A 19,987-nucleotide genomic window follows, 5' to 3' on the forward strand; every position below is an offset into this window, starting at 1 on the left:
AAAAAATAAATATATATATATATATATATATATGTGTGTGTGTGTGTGTGTGTGTGTGTGTGTGTGTGTGTGTATGTGTGTGTGTATATATATATATATATATATATATATAGTAAAATAAAATAAATTTTAAAAAGGGATAATAACGGGACATTGTTATATAATACAGGCTAATGACTGAGAGGAGTGAAGATGCTATGGGCCATAGTAAAAGCAATATAACAGTGTCTGTATTTCATGGGAGGTTATTTGTGGCAGGTAGACTGAGCATGTTTTGGCCTGGGACTGCATAGTGGTTTTATTACCAAAAGGCCACTCACTTTGAACAGTAAGTACATTCTTGCAGAGATCTCTCTTCATTCTGAAAATGCAATGTTCTAATGGAAACTCTCCTTATTGAAGTGTAAATAGAAATCCTAGAGATTTAGTTAGGATCCCTGAAAGAATTTCCACAGTATAGGAAGTGTTATAAAAATTAGATTCACAATAAATGTGTTACTATTTAGGCTTAAGATGCTGCATAAAAGAATTTTGTTATTTCAGGAGTCTATTTCCAGAAAGGTGGTGTTTGCCACAATAAGAATTTTGGGGGAGGGAAGTCAATAGTTTATCTTTTACAAAGCACTTTATTTTAGAAATTTACCTGTAGGGGCTGACTGAGTAGCTCAGTTGGCTAAGAGCTCGCTCAAGAGTGTGAGCTCTGAGCAATAGGGTCACTGGTTCGATTCCTGGCCCAAGCTGAGCTGCCGCTGAGCTGCCAACAGGTGGCAGGATGGCTCAGCAAAAAAAAAAAAAGAATAGAAATTTACTTTTAAACAGTTATGGTTGTGCATAGCAGTTTAGAAAAATACATGATCTTGTTCTGTGTCAGGACCCCACTGAAATGATTATAACCTATTACAAATGAGAATTAGTCTTTTGCGGTTTGATAAGAGAGGGCCAGAAAACAGCCAACACATCTTCAACAAATTTCTGAAACACAGGGAGCATATTTGAGGAGAGATAATTAACTCAATAGAGAGGATGCAATTGTCACCTCAATATCAGAAAAGGAAGTTATATGATGAGGAAAAGTTATTTGTGTTCCTACATCCCTATAAGTTTTGGTATTTAGAAATACCAAGTGTCAAAGATGGTAGAGGGAGGAATAGGCTAATAAAGGTAGCTCTCCCTGCCCAGGTCCCTTCGACAACTCTTTTTAGATCAGGTAACTGCTTTCTCCCTCACAGGAAGAGGGAGGTTTATTCTCTAGAGAAATTGAACCTAAAAGGCCCTACACTCAGGGAAACAGTGAGCTATAAGGCTGAAAAGAAAGGTTCAGTAAGAATCTGTTTCTTGAATTCAGAGACTCTGAGCTCTTTTCTTTATCCTGCTGTCTGAAATTTAGCAGCCAAACAAAAACCCACTCCAGAAGAGTGAACAGCTCTGGAGGAAAGACCTCTGTATTTTGCCATGTGGACAGAAAATTCTCTTGACATGTATATCAGCGTGAATGAAAGAGAAACATCCACCCTAAAACACAGGGTCGTGGAATTTCAGAACGCCAGGATTAAAAAGAAAATAACAAAAACTTTCAGAGAACTATATCATGTCATGTGTAAGGATGCAAATGTGGGATGCATTTTTTTTTTCATCAGTCTTACTTGTGTCTTACCAGCCAAAGTCCAGGAAGAGATTGACCGTGTGGTTGGCAGACACCGGAGCCCCTGCATGCAGGACAAGAGCCGCATGCCCTACACGGATGCCATGGTGCATGAGGTCCAGAGATACATTGACCTCATCCCCACTAACCTGCCCCATTCGGTGACCCGTGATGTTAAATTCAGAAACTACCTCATCCCCAAGGTAAGATATGTTTCTCTCCTACTGATGTCAGAGGTCTTAAAGTTTCCATTTTTACAATATGGGTCCAGTCTTTTATGAACACAAGATGAGAGAAGTACAAAAATTGTATGCGTGGCAGCTTGGTGGATGCCATGTTGTTTCCAGTTTAGTCTATAAAGCTTTATAACAGGTTTTGCTATCTGGCAGTATAGGTCTTACAGATTTCCAGTGCATTGGCTTGCAAATCTTTTGTTTGTTTTTATCCTAGGCTCTTATTATTGTTATAAAATTTTAAGTCTCCTTTCCATTTTTGAAATCTGGTACATAGAAATATAATTGATTTTATCTTTTTTTTAAGATTTTATTGGGGAATTGAGGGAGGGGAACTGTGTTGGGGAATCAGGAAAGGGGAACAGACAAGTTGCTGTCCTTTTGTTCTTCAGGCTAGTTGTGGAGAACGTCGCTTCACTGGCCCGTGTTAGTATTATCATTGTGCTCTTCCTGGGTGAGGCAGATCAGTCGACGGCCACTGGATGGCTCACGGGGGCTCTTGGCAGCTCACGCTGCCTGCCAGCCACTCATGGTAGCTTATGGCAGCCCACTGCAGCTTCACTGCAGCCTACACCATCACCGGTGACTCATGGCAGCCCAGCTCCAGATCAAGCTGTTGTTCACCATCTTAGCTGTAGAGGGCGCAGCATCACTGGCCCTAATGTGGGATCCGAACTAGGGTTCTGCTGCTCAGAGCTGGCATCTCAAGCCAACTCTTACCCAGTGTACCACTCGGCTGGTCCTGATTTTGTCATTTTGATGACCTTATATGTAGCAAGCTTGCCAAATTTAAAATTATTGCTAATAATTTGTTTCTAGATTAATCTGCAATTTTTACATACATTATCCTTCTATCTGGGCTAATATCCTTGTTTCATTTATGATGTGCAGGAGAGTGGAGGTTTAACATCTCGCTATTGAGAATGATGTTTTATGTACATTTTGATTGATATTCTTTATTGGATTAGGAAGTTTACCTGCTTTTTATATTTTTATTATTTTTTTATCACAAATGCATATGCACTATTTTCTCTTTTTTGTGTGTGAGATGTATGCAATGTTTTCATATCAATTTTCTGCATCTATTGTTATGGTTGTATATATTGGCCTCCCTTTTCCCACTAAATATACATATTATAAGTATGCATACAGCTGGATTTGATTTGCTACATTTTATTCAGGACTTCTGTATTTATATTCATAAGAGATTTTTAGTCTACAGTTTTTCTTTTTTCTTTTTTTTTTAAAAGATTTTATTGGGGAATTGGGGAAGGGGAACAGACAAGTTGCTGTCCTTTTGTTCTTCAGTCTAGTTGTGGAGGACGTCGCTTCACTGGCCCATGTTGGTATTGTCATCATTGCACTCTTCCCGGGTGAGGCAGTTGCTTGCCGGCCATTGGATGGCTGCTCACAGTGGCTCACAGCAGCTCACGAAAGCTCACGCCCACTGCTGACCATTCCCACTGCAGCCTACGGTAATGCCAGTGACTCACAGCAGCCCAGCTCCAGGTCGAGCTGTTGTTCATCATCTTAGCTGTAGAGGGCAGTGTCACTGGCCCTCATGTGGGATCCGAACCAGGGCCCTGCTGCTCAGAGCTGGCATCCCAAGCCAACTCTTAACAAATGCACCACTCGGCTGGCCCTACAATTTTTCTTCTTCAAAATTTTTTTGTCAAATTTCTGGTATCAAGGTAATGCTGGCCTCAAAAAATTAGATGAGAAATGTTCCCTAATACGGGTTTATTTTTATTGTCTTCCTCTCTTCTTCTTGTGGCCACTTAGTTGTGTCTTTGAAATGCCTAATAAGTTTTGGTTAAATACTGATGATAGATGGCAGATAGATAGAGATAGATAGATAGATAGATAGATAGATAGATAGATAGATAGATAGATAGATAATGCATAGTTTCAGATGTTATCTTTTTCCAGAAAGGGTTCAGCCCTCTCCAGGCAGTCACAATGATGTAACACTCCTGTTTTGATTAAAATTTGGACATAGACACAGACTGAAATTAACTTTAGGTGTCAGCTTACCTCTTTGAGTTTCTCCCAACTATAGAATCTTTAGACAAATTTTTGTCTTGGTAGGTTTCCAATGCTTTTTAGCACATAATTTCTGTATGTATTCAGACTTTCTCTTTGATATGTTGCAAGCTACTCTAGTCCACTTGAAGCCAAAACATATAACTATTAAATTTAAAAAATAACAAAATTTGTACTTTGTTGGGGAAAGAAAGTAATGAGATTAGGCTGCAAGTACTTGCCAGTCTTTGGAAAAGACTGAATTGATGAGTTTACTAAGAAGCCATGGGGCTTACCTTGATGATCACAGATTTGGTACAAAGGTGAGGACTTCAAATCCACTGTATTTTCAGCAAAGAACACAATGAGGAGAAGACTTTTCTTTTTTAATACTGAGGTCTGAGGGTAATAATTAATCAAATTTGTTTCTCCTATTTCTAAGTAAATGGGAAATTCCTAGAATATCTTTTGTAAATTTTTTTTTTCCCTTTGCAATTCGGTCTCCAACCAAGGGACAAGCATATAATTTGGTTACCTTTTCCCTTTAGTCTCATTATCAGTTCCCTTTGCTCTGTTTCTTTTCTTTCAGTACATTTAACTTTGTGAAGAGTCTTAGTCAGTAGTCATGTAAAATATTCCTCAGGCTGGTTTTGTGTGATTGTTTTCTAGATATTAGATTCCAGTTACAATTTTGGCAGTAGAATGACATAGGTGCTTTATATGTCCCACTGAAATTGGGGAGGTGGGCACATAAAACCACTTACCCCATTATTGGCTATGCTATGTTCCTCCCCTAGTAAAGTGGTATCTGCTGATCTCTCCATGGCAGAGGTTCTGTCTTTCACATTTAATTAATTACAATCTATTGCATGGTACTTGAGGATTGTGTGAGTATCATGCTTCCCAATTATTCACCCAACAGTTTTAGCATTAATTGATAAAACTTACCTGAATTAATCATCCTAAACTGAATTGTTTCAAAGTGAAGATTTTTTTTCTATGTTTTTAAGCTAGGATTCTTTCCGTAAGCTAGGATCTTTCTGTGTTTGTAAGCTAGGATTAATCTGTAATCAAATCTACTCTATATTTATTTTTTTTTATTTAATTTCAATTTTTTTAATTAAAGTATTGTTAGCAGACAATACTATACTAGTTTCAGGTGTATAATATAGTGACTCAACATTTATATATCTTATGATGGACTCACACTAGTCTAGTAATCATCTGTCACCGTGCAAAGTTATCACACTGTTGTTTTTTTTAAAAGACTTTATTGGGGAATTGGGGGAGGGGAACAGACAAGTTGCTGTCCTTTTTGTTCTTCAGTCTAGTTGTGGAGGACGTTGCTTCACTGGCCCATGTTGGTATTGTGATCATTGCACTCTTCCCGGGTGAGGCAGTTGCTTGCAGCCCATTGGACGGCCGCTGACAGCAGCTCTTGGCAGCTCACACCAGCTGCCGGCCACTCACGCTGGCTGCCAGCCACTCATGGTAGCTTTACGACAGCCCACTGCAGCAGGGGCTGCAGCCTACACCTTCGCCAGCGACTCACAGTCAGCCCAGCTCCAGGTCGAGCTGTTGATCACCATCTTAGCTGTAGAGGGCACAACGTCACTGGCCCTCATGTGGGATCTGAACCAGGGCCCTGCTGCTCAGAGCTGGCATCCCAAGCCAACTCTTAACCAACGCACCACTCAGCCAGCCCCTATCACACTGTTTTTGACTATATTCCCCTTCACCTTTTCATCCATCCCTCCACCTCCCCCCACCCACCCTCTGGCAACTATCAGTTTGTTCTTTGTTTCTATGTTTTTAAATTAAGACAAACAATCTACATGGAAATGATAACACTAATATTTGTTACTGTACTTATTATCACAGGAGAGATTTTTAAATCTGATCAGATGTCTATTTCTAAAAGCCCTATGAACAGATAACTCCAGACATTTCAAACTCTAACAAAGACTTCTGTTTTAAACCATAATCCACATATGAGATGGATGAAAATTAAAGTAATAAAATAAAGCAGCTGGTGGGGACTTATACCAGTATCCAAACATGGTGATAAGCAGAAGGGATTCAGAAGGTCTAGCACCCAGGAACCCATGTACTCAGGACTTAAAATGCTATTGGAATCTACTTTGGCAACCTCACTGCCACTGGTCTTCAACTCACCCATATTGCTTGTTCTCTCTGGCTCAAAATGCCTGTGCCCTTCTTTGGATGTAAGATTCTTCGTCTGTAGATCATAAGATTGGATTAAATGACTTCCAACATTTCTTCCAGCTCCACAACTTCTTCATAACTCAGTTTATCTTCGTCTGTTCTTTTCAGGGCACCACCGTATTAGCATCTCTGACTTCTGTGCTACACAGTGACAAAGAATTCCCCAACCCAGAGGTATTTGACCCTGGCCACTTCCTGGATGAGAGTGGCAATTTTAAGAAGAATGACTTCTTCATGGCTTTCTCAGCAGGTAATAGAAATTAATTTCCTTCAGTGCTTCAGCAGACAGGATACCTTTTGGGGATCAGTTGGAACGTACTTGGTACTCACTCTAGGACTGGTAGAATTGCTCATTGTCCATGGTTGGGAGCATCAATACCCAATACCAATGCACTTTCCCTCCTCATGATACATCTTCATTATTAGGCCCAATCACTGGAGCTTTGGAGAATTGACTCAGCTCTTCCAAATTCAGAAATGAAATTTGAGCTAGGTACTGAAAATATAAGAGAAGTGCATCCTAGCCCAAAGAACAGTGTTACATAAAACTTGAAACTTTATGGTGCATTGGAGGTTGATAAAGAGTAGGTATACTTTAGACTGAGAACAGAAGCTGTGAAGAACGTGAAGAAAAATCATGAAACATCAGACTAGGAACAGAAAGTACAACCAATGTACCATATCTTGCCATGTATAATGCCCACTTTTTTGCCCGAATTTGTGAGGGAAAAATAAGGATGTGCATTATACATGGGTAGTACGAATTCTGTATCTATATAAATATTTCAACTCTTTTATTTATGCTTATGAGTTAAAAGTGTACCTCTAGAAATCAATAACGATATCCGTATGCAAAATAATACCCTGGAATACGATAATCGGTTTTGTTGAACTTACGATGAACTTGCAACAATGAAAAGTTCTTGGCTTCCTATGATGCATAAATATCGTAAATTGATTACCGGTACCTAAAATTTCTTGTACCTTTTATCTGTTCTTGTGTTTTGTAATTATTTGTTACATAATATTTCTTATACCGTAATATGTTGAAAAACAAATGTTAAAATTCCCGATAATACAAAAAAAAAACCAAGTACCTAAATGTAAACAAATAAGAATTTGAATTAAAAAATTAAAACAAAAGATTTTTTCCCCTGAAAGTTTGGGCCAAAAATGTGGGTGCACATTATACACAGCAAAATGCAGTACGTGTGTTTCTAGAAAAAGATTGCTGGAAACTTAAAAGAGCAGTTTTCATGTGAGAATGCTTAATGAAATGCTTGACATAGTGCCGATACTCAACAAATATTTGTTGGAAGAAGAATACTCATTGGGATAAGATGTTAGGTAGCTAGCATGTGCATCTGTCTATCCAACCATTCTACCTTCCATCCATCTATTCAACCATTAATCAGATATTTACTGCATATTCTCTTTCTGACATCCAGAATCTCAGTGTTCAAGGAGTATTTACTCTCTGTATTTGTTATTTCCAGGAAAACGAATATGTGTAGGAGAGGGCCTGGCCCGCATGGAGCTGTTTTTGTTCCTGACTGCCATTTTGCAGAACTTCACCCTGAAATCTGTGGTCAACCCAAAGGACATTGACACCACTGCGGTTGCCAATGGGTTTGCTTCTGTGCCGCCGCCTTATGAGCTCTGCTTCATGCCTGTGTGAGGAAGGAAAGACCATCTGTCTTCTCCTGTGACGTTGTCTGCAACTCTCTCTCATCTGGGGCAACATTCATCTCCTTCCCTTTTCATACCCTTCCTGGGAGTTTCTTCTCTGGCCTCCCCTCTTCTCATCATTCCATTCTCTCAAGATCCAGGAACATCCAACCTCCATTAAAAGGGAATTTCCTAAGTTTCACTGCAGAAATGTATCTGCTATTCTCCATATTCTGAAACATTTGTATTGGCCATCACATATGCTAAACTTATCTCATATTGAGTAGTACCATGCAGCCAATAAGAAACAGAGCAAGATGATCAGCGTATGCCACTGCAGAGCCATTTCTCCTCTGCATGTTCTAAATAAAAAGCGCAATTTGCTGAACCAGTTCTCAGACTTTCTTTCCTTTGTACATTATGTAGACAAAAAAAATGAAAAAAAAAATAGTCTAAAGGTGCATGCTGGTCCTCATAACAATAAGCACAGAGAAGGATAATGGGGATGAGGGCAGAAAAGCTCTGTTGGCTGTGTGTCAGAATTACTTGAGGTTTAGATATAAGAGAGAAAAACTGTTCAGGAGCAACTTCATCATGCAGGGAAATACTGAAATCAGTGATGCTGAGGAATTAAATGCAAACAAAGTCAGCCACAGGGGGGGAAAAAATCAGAGCAGAAGGTTTTTTAAAAATTGTAAACAAGGGCCAGCCAAGTAGCACATTGGTTAGGAGTTGGTTTGGGACACCAGCTCTGAGCAGCAGGGCCCCGGTTCAGATCCCACATGGTCCAGTGACACTGCGCCCTCTACAGTTAAGATGGTGAACAACAGCTTGACCTGGAGCTGGACTGCTGTAAGTCACTGGTGACAGTGTAGGCTGCAGTGGGGCCGGCTACGGCGTAGGCTGCAGTGGGGCTGGCGGCAGCTGGCATGCGCTTTCGTGAGCTGCTGTGAGCCACCGTGAGCCATCTTGAGCAGCCATCCAATGGCCAGCGAGCGACTGCCTCACCTGCGAAGAGTGCAATGATAATACCAACTTGGGCCAGTGAAGCAACGTCCTCCACAACTAGACTGAAGAACAAAAGGACAGCAACTTGTCTGTTTCCCTTCCCCGATTCTCCAACGCTGTTCCCCTCCTCCAATTACCCAATAAAAAATCTTAAAAAAAAAAATTGTAAACAGGAAATCAGTAGAGAAAATCAATGAAAACAAAGCTAGGTTTTTTTTTGGGGGGGTGGGGAGTTTGGCAAAATTCGATAGAATTGATAAACCCATAGCCAGGCTACCCCTTCAAAAGAGAGAAGACACAAATTACTAATGTCCAAGTCAAAAGAGGGGCCATTGCTTTGATACTATGGACTAAAAGAATAATAAAAGAATATTGTAAACAACTCTATGCCTGAAAATTTGATAACTTAGATGAAATGGATTGTTTCCTTAAGTACACAATCTGTCAAAACAGACACAAGAGGGAATAACATCAGCAACACGTCGTAATAGGAAGCCCTAAACTCTTGTTCCCCAGGTGGACACACTGATTCACAGCAACACATGAATCAATTCCCTTTGTAAAAAAAAAAAAAAAAATCCAAGAACTCGTTGAAAGACTCCTGTACCTTGAGTAAATGTCAATCTAGCCACATCAAAGCCAGAAAGAACAGTGGAGACATGCTCTTGCCATAATACTGACCACTGCAAAGTGCCATATAACTAGGCAGGAACCTAACAGCTCTTAGCTCCTCCCTGAGGAGCAAAAGAGCTGAACGGCACATCTGGCACCCCAAACTTTCACAACTTATAGGGGGAGTTGCATGAGGAATCGGCTGCTGTCTTATTTGTACTGAACACTGATAATACTCCGCATACTCCAGACACCTTGTGGCTGCTAGAACAACAACAACAAAAAACATTACCAGGACTGCTAATGGCGCCAGCCCTTCAAGAATGAAGACCTTGGTCACCTCACTAAGTAAAATAACCGTGATGACTCACGGTGTCCAAACTGGAATGGGCAGCAGAAAAAAGAAGTTACACATCATATTAGCTGAAACCATGTGACCAGTCATAGAAATCAAAGCTGCAGTGGTTATAAGTATTTTTTTCTTTAATCTGACACGAATTTATTTGGATATGTTATATAATACCAACTCTCTTTATTTTATTCCCTTCCCATGTTCCTACTAGCAAGTATAAGAACGTGTTAATAGTGGTTAATCTTGTATCTCAGGATATTAAAAGGAGAGTTTGACTCAGCTAGAAAAAGGTTCAACGTTCCCCAACGGTAGATAAAGTGACATATGGAACTTCATTTTTCTCTTCTAGGGAGAGGATTCGGGTGTTTGGGGTTTTACCAGGAATACTTGAATCATGTTAGATGGAAGCAAGATTTTGCTAGCGAAAGTTAAAATTGGCTAAAAGAGGTGACTAGGATGCCAGTTTGACAAGGGGCGGGGGGGGGGGAGTGCTGGTTTTGTATGATGTCACCTTGCCTCAGTTGAAACTGTATTTCCTTTACAGTTTGATGTTAGAGTTGGCCAAGAGATACCTTTTCATGATCTGGAAGGTGGAAGGAAGCGAAGCAGCAGCCATTGTTTCCTGTAGGTAGTGGTTAGATACAATGAGAGGTAGAAGCAGATGTGTTAGTGGGTTCTAGCTTGTCCTTGCTCTCCTCTGTTTTGCTGCCAGCTCTTTTTCCGCGGCCTGCCCTGCTAACCAGCAGCAGCCCCTGGCCCACCAGCAGATGCAGAGGCAACAGCCTTCCGTGGACGTCAGCGCCCCTCTGTGTCCCATTCTTAGAGTTGGATAGGCTGTTCCCCCAATTGCCCTGCAAGCTCTGAGCTCCCCTCACATGACAACTTTGGGAGGGCTGACCACTGGCTTTTCTCTGTTCCTCACCCTCAGTCTGGACTTCACTTCCCTGTCTTCTCCCATTATTGTATAAGGCATTAGATCATAAACTCTGCTGCGTGTGTGAGTTCAAAAGTCCTAGAGCCCAATGCTCAGAGAAAAGAACAATTAAACCACTGACAAGCTCCACTGCCCACGCTCATCTTCCCTGGCTTGACAGACACTTGCAGCCCTGAGGCTGCTAAGAGATAGGCCAGCCACGCTTGGTCCTTTCCTTCTCTCCTCTCCCTGAGTCTTACCTGGTAGCCCTTCCTGTTTACTTCCCATTATTTATTCATGGAAACAGCCCTGTGAGGCCCTCTGGAGAAGCCTCAGTGTTTCTCAGGTGACAGCAGGGGAGCAAAGGGGATTATGTGAGGCAAACCCTGAGCATTCTCATCCCTAATTCCCGGGTATGTCTTGCCAGCTTCCTGAGACTCAGCTTTGCTTTAGTTAACCTAAATTGTCAGGAGGCGATATTCAAGCAAGGAGAAAGAGAAGTATTTCTTTGGGATCAAAGAATTGCAATTTGGAAACGCAGATTTGGGTAGCAACCCAAACGGGCTGGGCGGAGCAGCGTCCTGCTAGGGAGCAAAAGTCAGGGGTTTCTAAAAGGCAAAAAGGGGGGTTTGCATAGGTCATTTACAAAGAATTTTAATTGGTACTGGCAACAGAAAGCTAACCTTGGCTAAACAATGAGGCCATCGTTAAGTAAAAGGCTGTCACTGTAACAAGTTGCAGCTGTTCTTGCAGTGTTCTCAGAATATTTATGGTTTGGCCCAGTTTGAAAGTTCATGTTCTGTCTAATGAGGACATGCATAGGACCCACTTACTCAATAGACTCCCAGCTCCTTTTTAAAGCCGCTTAGCACAGTGGTCAAGTGTAGATGCCCCTGAAGCTGAAGTAGAATAATATTGAGTGTCAACTATAATTAAATACATATGCAGAGGGTGGCAAAAAAGTGTATACACATTTTAAGAAAGGAAAAAACTGTATTAAAATTGTGATACTCAGTATATACCGATAACAAAACATGAATACATGTCATGTGTATACATTTTTTTGGCATCCCCGGTGTATACTGGAGATGCAAAAAAAATGTATACAAGTGGACACTTTGCTCAAGCAGGAGTTCGCCATAATCAGAAGTGCCTGGACGCTGATGGTAACCACTTTGAGCACCTCTTGTAATTGCAGAAACCAAACGTGGTTTGTATTCATCTTTTGTTATCGGTATACATTATTACAATTTTAATAAAGTTTTTCTTTCTTAAAATGTGTATACTTTTTTTGGATTATATATATATTTATATATATATATGTATAGATAGATATAGATATAGATAGATATAAATATAGATACAGGTATAGATATAGTCACAGGATGTCAAGTACAGCATAGGGAATATGGTCAATGGTATTGTAACAGCTATATACAATGTTAGAGGGGTAGTAGATTGGGGGGTTATCACTTTGTGAGGGGTGTAAATGTCTAACTATTATGTTGTTTTGTACACCTGAAACTAATTAAAAAAAAGTTTTTAAAGCCCCTTAGTGCAAGTGACTCCATTTTATTTCACATTTCACACTTTAAATCCAATCCCTATTTATTCTCACACACTACGTGCTTCACCTGCTCACCAGCTGCACAGAGATCAGAAAAGACCTCTTTGCCCATACTAGAGCCAAAAAAGTATTTGAGTACAAATCTGACAACGTGGTCCAAATGTAAACTTCATAACACCAATAATTTTGTGATATAAGCCTGTCTCTATAGGACATACTTATATTTAAAAAATAAAACTCTTTATTGTTTATCTGAAATTCAGATTTAAGTCAGTGTCCTCTATTTTTATTTGTTAAATCTGGCAACCTTATCTACAGGACCACCATTAGTACAGATAATGAGGAATTACCCTTGTCCATAATTCATTATTTGGGTCCACATCCTTCCAATCAAGGAATAAATCTTACCAGGAAGAAGACACGACTATCCAGGGAACCTTTCAACATCTATTTTTGCTGCTTTCAGATAAATCTTCATTGTATCTGACAGAGCGATCGTTGCACAAGAAAAATAGGACCAGGGAATTACTGAGAGTTCTGTGCAGGTGACTGATGTGACCAGCAGTGTGATCCCACATGGAGGCAGGGACAGTAGAGGTGCAGGTCAGACCTAAAGGGCCCTGTCTCAGGTAAAGCAGAATCCAGAGAATTTGGTTTCTAAGTCCTGCCAGGGACTTCAGGCTCCAGCGGGATAACAGGCAGAGGTGATTGGGGTACTGACTCAGAAGTGAGCACACCATGGTGTTACAAGAGATGGAGACAATGAAGGATTTGCTGTTGTTTATGTTGTATTGCTGTCCTTGCAGGTGGAAGGTTCAAGAAGTCTTTCATCAGGAACTGAGTCATGCATCCTCTGAGCAGAGGCTCCCCATGTGAGGGGGAGGGAATGATCCAGGCTCAAAGTCACTGCTCCCAAGGAGCAAGCTCAGGGCACAGGGGGCAGAAGGATTCCCAGAGGAGGGGCTGTTGCAGCTGCTACAGAGAGCCAAGTCCTGGATCCCTCCAAGTACTTCGAGAGGCACACATGAATCAGGGGAAGAGGCCTGCGGTCTTCCTGGGAGCTCCTCACCCTGGGAACTTTCCAGGGAATGAAAGCAGCTCTGAATGGAGAAGGGGAAACCCCTGCTGAGGCAGAGTTAATACAAGGAATCCCATTTCTGAGCTCACCCCCCCACTGTACCCAAACTGCGGAGCAAGGCCTTGCTGCCGCTTGGACCCCACATATCCAGGAGCTCCAGCTCTTGGAATGTCCAGTCTCTGGCTCTTAACAAACCTCCCACCACTCAACACTCAGTTCAAAACTGTTCTTTAAATCAACAGTTATTTATTTATTTTATTTATTATTATTTTTTAAGATTTTTTTTATTGGGGAATTGGGGGAGGGAAACAGACAAGTTGCTGTCCTTTTGTTCTTCAGTCTAGTTGTGGGGGACGTCGCTTCACTGGCCCATGTTGGTATTATCATTGTGCTCTTCCCAGGTGAGGCAGATCAGTCGCCAGCTGCTCACGTCAGCGCACGCTGGCTGCCAGCCCCTCCCAGTAGCTTATGGCAACCCACTGCAACCCCACTGCAGCCCACGCCGTCCCGGTGACTCACGGCAGCCCAGCTCCAGGTCGAGCTGTTGTTCACCATCTTAGCTGTAGAGGACGCAGCATGACTGGCCCATGTAGGATCCGAACTGGGGCCCTGCTGCTCAGCTCATGCTCCCAAGCCAACTCTTTTATTATTATTATTTTTTAAGCTGAGCCACCCTGCTACCTGTTGGCAGCTCAGCGGCTGCTCAGCTCGGGCTGGACTCGAACCGCTGTTGCTCAGAGCTCAAACTCTTGAGCGAGCTCTTAACCAACTGAGCCACTCGGCCGGCCCCCCCCCCAAGCCAACTCTTAACCAACAAGTCACTCAGCCGGCCCCGCAACATATATTTACCGTATTTCCCCATGTATAAGACGCATCTGTTTTTGAAAAATTTGGGGTCTAAAAACTGGGTGTGTCTTATACAGTGGTTGTAGATATCTTTACTTGCATTTCTTGCAAGTGATGAGGAGTTGTATGAATTCTATGATGAATAAAACTTGAGTTCAATAACTTTATGTAATACATTTTTTTCAAATTTTGGGACCCAAAATTAAGGTGTGTCTTATACATGGGAGCATCTTATACATGGGGAAATATGGTATATAGGCCCTGAAGTATCTTTTGCAATGGTGTTGCAGAAAATATTAAAAGAGGGAACATTATTTTGATGTTTCAAGTAATTCTGGTGGCTGAACTGCTCACAGAAAACATATTTCTTAGGAAAAGTGGACTGATCTGTTGGATTAAGATTTGCTACTTATATTATCTATGCAGTCAGACAATTAAGTTCGTGAACTCATCCTAAAAAAAGTGCTACCTACCTCGTTGCTGAATATCACTATGGTCACATTCACTCCCCTTGGGAAGCTATGTACCAATGCCAGCGCCTAGCCTACCCTTCAAAGCAATTCTGGAACTCCTTTTCTGGAATGGCCATCAGAGCTGTCGTCATATTAACCTTGGTGTCCTGGATGTCATCAAAATGTCTTCCTTTCAATATTTCCTTTATCTTCAGGTAAAGAAAGAAGTTATTGGGGGCCAGATCAGGTGAGTAGGGAGGGTGTTCCAATACAGTTATTTGTTTACTGGCTAAAAACTCCCTCACAGACATTGTCAAATGAGCTGGTGCATTGTGGTGATGCAAGAGCCATGAATTGTTGGAGCAAAGTTCAGGTCATCTAACTTTGTCATGCAGCCTTTTCAGCCCTTCCAAATAGTAAACTTGGTTAATTGTTTGTCCAGTTGATACAAATTCATAATGAATAATCCCTCTGATGTAAAAAAAATGTTAGCAACATCGTTGCAAGTTCACAAACTTAATTGTCAAACCTTGTAGGTACAGCAGCTATGTTTCTGGTCTTAGTACAGTGACCTTATTTAGTAGGTGTCCTATGGGGCTGAGTGGTGCAGTCTCCCTGGTCACCTGAGCTGGGTGCTCCAAGCATGTTCCGTGTGTGTGTTGTATGTGCCTCCTGTTATAGTTGAGACTTGGTTGCTGTTTGCACATTGGTGGGAGGGATTTACCCTCAGGCTGATTGGTTGTAAGGACTGCCCATGACTATAGTGGAGGAGCTGCTTCACAAGGGCTGACCCTGTGGAGCAGGATTTGCTTTAGCAGGGCTCAGGTGCCTTCTCAGCCTGCTCTTCGGGTATGTCGTCCTTGGGGACATGGCCAGGTAATCCCCTGGCTAGGTCCAAAACTGGCCACTGAGTGTGCCAGCCCTGGAGTCTCCTGAGAGGGGCTCCACTGCAGGCGATATTCAGTGGCATCCTGTCTCCTGCCAGGGCTAATCTGGCATGAGCCACAAAGCAATCTGCAGATGATTGCCACCTGTACTGGGCTTGCAGGTGCCTCAAGAGGCCAAGCTGCAAACTGAGGCTATTTGCAGCTACTGCCAAGCTTGGGGCTGCTCAGCAAGTGGTATGAGACATACCAAAGCCTTTTTTGGGTTTTGTGAAACTTTGAGAGATTTTAGGGAAGTCTGCAGCATGAAGCAAATAGGCCGCTTGTATGGAAAAAGCGTTGGAAGCGGCTTGGATGTGCCCGAAAGTTGAGTGGTGTAGGGTCTCAGGAAATCACCGCGAAGGGAGGGGGCAGAGAGTGTTAGCCATATTGATGGGGACTCTTATGGCAACTGCCTGCATCTACATGCCAGGAGGAAGGAGAGTTGAACAAAGAAACAACGGATTCTGCCAGCACTTCTGTCTGAAAGAAACCTGCCCCTCCAGCCTTCACCCAGACACTTCAGTCCTTCCCATATGTTCCTGCACCTTTTGAACTGCTGCCCCAGGGCTGCAGCTCAGAGCAAGTGAGTCTGTCAGTGAGTAAGTCTGTGCATGGGCACTATAAGAGGAATGCCTGGGACTCCAGCAGCCCTCTGTCTCACTCAGTCATAATCTCTACTAGTTATCACAGCCATAAGTTGTGGGGACTTCTCTTCCAGCACTGGAACCCTGCACTGAGGAGCCTGGTATGGGGTGGGACTTCTCGCTCCTCCAGGGAGAACTCCAAAGCCAAGATATCCCTCCCTCCTGCCCTGATTTTTAACCATCACACACGGATGTAGGACCAGCCCATTCCACATCTCTGTCTCCTACTCATCGAGACATGGCTTATTCTGTATGTCCTTAGTTGTGGAACGTCTGTTCAGCTAGACTTCTGATGATTCTCAATAATGGTTGTTCTGTAGTTTAGTTGTAATTTTGATGTGGTTGTGAACGGAGGTAAGCATAGCATTTACCTACTCTGCCATCTTGACCAGAAATCAGCCTGTTATTTTCGATTCATTGTAATTAAGCAAGCTGGCAAATTCATTTGTCAAATAATTGCATCAAATTATTCCTAGGAAAAGCACAATCCACATTCTGAATTTACTATTGAAAACTTGATATCCACTGTATCTCATGTATTTTCTGCTGGTGCAGAGACAATAAGCACCACCATGAGATATGGACTCCTGCTCCTACTGAAGCACCCAGAGGTCACAGGTATGGCCACACATGCTGAACAGAATGAATTTCAAAATTAAATTTGACAAAGCATTACTAGTGTTCTCCATCTTGTTTATTTTAGAGAAGCTTCATTATTTAAATTTCTATGCCATCAGCTGTAATTTTTTTCATATTTAATGAAGGGATGAAAATGAGATAACTTTGGACAAAAGGAGAGAGTAACTAGAGACATGAGGACAGTGTGGGCAGTAAAAAGCTATGGTACAATGTCTGGATTTCATGGAGGCGATTTGCAGTAGGCACAGTAAATGTAAATTGACTAAGATTGCACATGGTTTTTTCGTTTTGTTTTGTTTTTTAAGAAGACTGCACTTTGAATGGTAGACATGTTCTTGCAGAAATCTTACCTCATTCTGAAAATGCAGTATTCTATTTCTGGGGTAAGACAATGAAAACTCTCCTTATTGACACATAAGTGGAAATAAGTGGAAATTCTGATTTTAGTCAGGAAGTTTGTGAAAGTTACTAGTCTGGGAAGTATTCTAAAATGTTAATTCAAAAGAAATGTATTGCTTTAAGGCAGAATATGTGCCTAAAGGAATTTATTATTCTGGAAGTCTGAGTTTAGAAAAATGGTGTTGTCAAAATAAGAATTTTTCTTTGGGTCCATAATTTTATCTTTTATGAAAAACTTTATTTTAGAAATATACTTTTATATTATGCATAGAAGAGTAGCCACATACATTATCTTTTCCTGTGTCAAGAGTCTACTGAAATGACTAAAAACTAATTACAAACAAGAACTAGTGTTTTTCAAGTTGGAGGAGTACAGCAAATAGCCAAAAAGTCTTCAACAAATTTCTGAAACACAGCTGACTGAAGGGTGATCACTCAGCAGAGAGGATGATGTTGTAACCTAAATGTCAGATGAGGAAAGAGAAAGATTTATCAAGGAAGAAAAGCTAATTTGTATCACGGCAATCCTCATAAGTTTCACTAACTGGAAGAACCAAGTTTCATAGAAGATAGGGGGAGAGAGTTTGAAAAAGGAGGTTATCCCTTCCCAGGTTCCTTCGTTTTTTTTTAGGTAACTGTTTTCCCCCACAGAAAGAGGGAGGCTTCCTCTCTAGAGAAACTGAACCTAAGAGGCCCTACACTCAAAGACAGTGGGCATAGACAGGGAAAGAGTGAGCTGTAGGGCTGAAAAGCAAAGGTAGGTAAGAGTCCACTTACTGAATTTTTACACTCTTAGCTCTTTTCTCTATCCTGCTTCCTCTGCTTCAACAGCCACGTGTATCCTCCAGAGGGTGATCAGCTCTAGAGGAAAGATCTTCACATTTTGCCATGTAGACAGAAACATTTCCCCAAGTGTCCAGCCAAATGAATGAAATAAAAACATCTACACCAAGACACAGGGTTATGGAAATTCAGAACACTGGGATGAAAGAGATTACAAAAACTTCGAGAGGTCAATCAGGTCACATAGAAAGGATTAGGATTCAGAACAGCATCGGAATTCTCAGTGGCAACTATCATTTTGTGTATGACTATAAAGGAGGGTATTTTCAGACCTACACATTACCAACAATTTTAGCCTCTCTTTCCCTTTATCAGAAAGATACTGGAAGATGTGCTCCATTCAAATGACTAAAACCAAGTCAGAGGAAGTTGTTGGCTCCAGGAATCGAGAGACCTCATGAAGGAGAGTGGGATTGTCAGCAAGGGTGCTGGGCACCAGACCTAGAAAACACTCATTTCAAAGTGGACTGGGTGGATAAAGGAGGTGTGAGGGAAGACAACAAGAACAAGAAAGAAGTGATCAGTGTGTGAGGGTTCCCAGTTATTGGGAAATTATGATTTATTTCAAACATCCACCTAAACATTTGAAAATAATCTTAAACTGGGATATAGAAAACTACTAATTGAAATAAAGAGACATAATTAAGTCTAAGAAAGTACAAAAAATAAAATATAATCATAATTGTTTTATTAAGGAGCAATATTTATATGGTCAGGATGATGTAAACAATGAATATTGGTATTGGGTTGTCGGAAAAGTCATGACATAGGTTTTCTATGTTTTTCGTTGCAAAAATACGTCATGACTTTTCTGACAACCCAATATAACCAGAAATTGTGATATAAATACGTTCTGGAAAATGGAGTGAGAGTAAGCATGTATGTGTGTGCACACACATGTGTGAGAGTTTGCAGGTATGTGTGTGTGTGTGTGTGTGTGTGTTTTTAATAAATATATAACATTTTTTTTTTTAAGATTTTATTGGGGAATCAGGGAAGGGGAACATTGTGTTTTTCCAGGACCCATCAACTCCAAGTCAAGTTAACCTTCAATCTTAGTTGTGGAAAGCGCAGCTTAGATCCAAGTCTAGTCGTTGCTGTCAATCTAGTTGTGGGGGGCGTAGCCCACCATCCCATGTGGGAGTCTAACCGGCAACCTTGTTGTTAGGAGCAGGTGTTCTCACCAGCTGAGCCATCTGGCCGCCCATTGGCAGTTCTGCAGCAGCTGAACTGGGACGCAGCTCACTGGTCCATGTGGGAATCAAACCGGTGACCCTATTGCTCAGAGCTTGTGCTCTAACCAACTGAGCCACCTGGCCAGCCCTGTAAGTATTTTTTATGAGGTGGGTATGTAGATGCAAATCCTCATCTCTATACCAGGAATTCATGGGATATTGTTTAAAATATACAGATTTACTTTAATACTTACCTTGGAAGAGAGTTATATGTACTTATAGCAATTCTCTCTATAGGTCTAGATGTACTTCTAGGCATATAGTTTATAATGACACTGGGACACTGTCGTATTGCTTCATGTATATCTGAATTGCTACAGTAAAAGTGCCATTTTTCTCCTTTTCCATCAGTGTTACTTGTGTTTTATCAGCTAAAGTCCAGGAAGAGACTGACCGTGTGATTGGCAGACACCGGAGCCCCTGCCTGCAGGACAGGAGCCGCATGCCCTACACGGATGCCGTGGTGCATGAGATCCAGAGATACATTGACTTTATCCCCACTAACCTGCCCCATTCAGTGACCCGTAATGTTAAATTCAGAAACCACCTCATCCCCAAGGTAAGATGTGTTTCACCTACACTGACCTCAGAGCTCTTGAAGTTCCCCAGTTCTCTACCAACACAAGATGAGAAAAGTGTAAATATCATGTGTGGCAGCCAGATGAATTTTGTGCTGTTTACA

At 41.5% G+C, this 19,987-nt stretch overlaps 1 protein-coding gene across 2 annotated transcripts in view; it reads left to right on the forward strand.

The window, feature by feature from the left end:
- The window catches only part of LOC109380969 (cytochrome P450 2C19-like), a 20,336-nt gene extending 12,154 nt beyond the window's left edge, over window positions 1-8,182 (forward strand). For both annotated transcript variants that reach the window (XM_019639125.1, XM_019639124.1), the window contains 3 exons: window positions 1,658-1,845; window positions 6,232-6,373; window positions 7,620-8,182. In XM_019639125.1, coding sequence (XP_019494670.1) covers window positions 1,658-1,845; window positions 6,232-6,373; window positions 7,620-7,801 — 512 coding nt within the window. In that variant the 3' untranslated portion in view covers window positions 7,802-8,182. The remainder of the gene's footprint in view (window positions 1-1,657; window positions 1,846-6,231; window positions 6,374-7,619) is intronic.
- The last annotated feature ends 11,805 nt before the right edge of the window (window positions 8,183-19,987 follow it).

This window comes from Hipposideros armiger, unplaced genomic scaffold (assembly GCF_001890085.2).
Source record: "Hipposideros armiger isolate ML-2016 unplaced genomic scaffold, ASM189008v1 scaffold_42, whole genome shotgun sequence".
In the NCBI taxonomy this organism is placed as follows: Eukaryota; Metazoa; Chordata; class Mammalia; order Chiroptera; family Hipposideridae; genus Hipposideros; species Hipposideros armiger.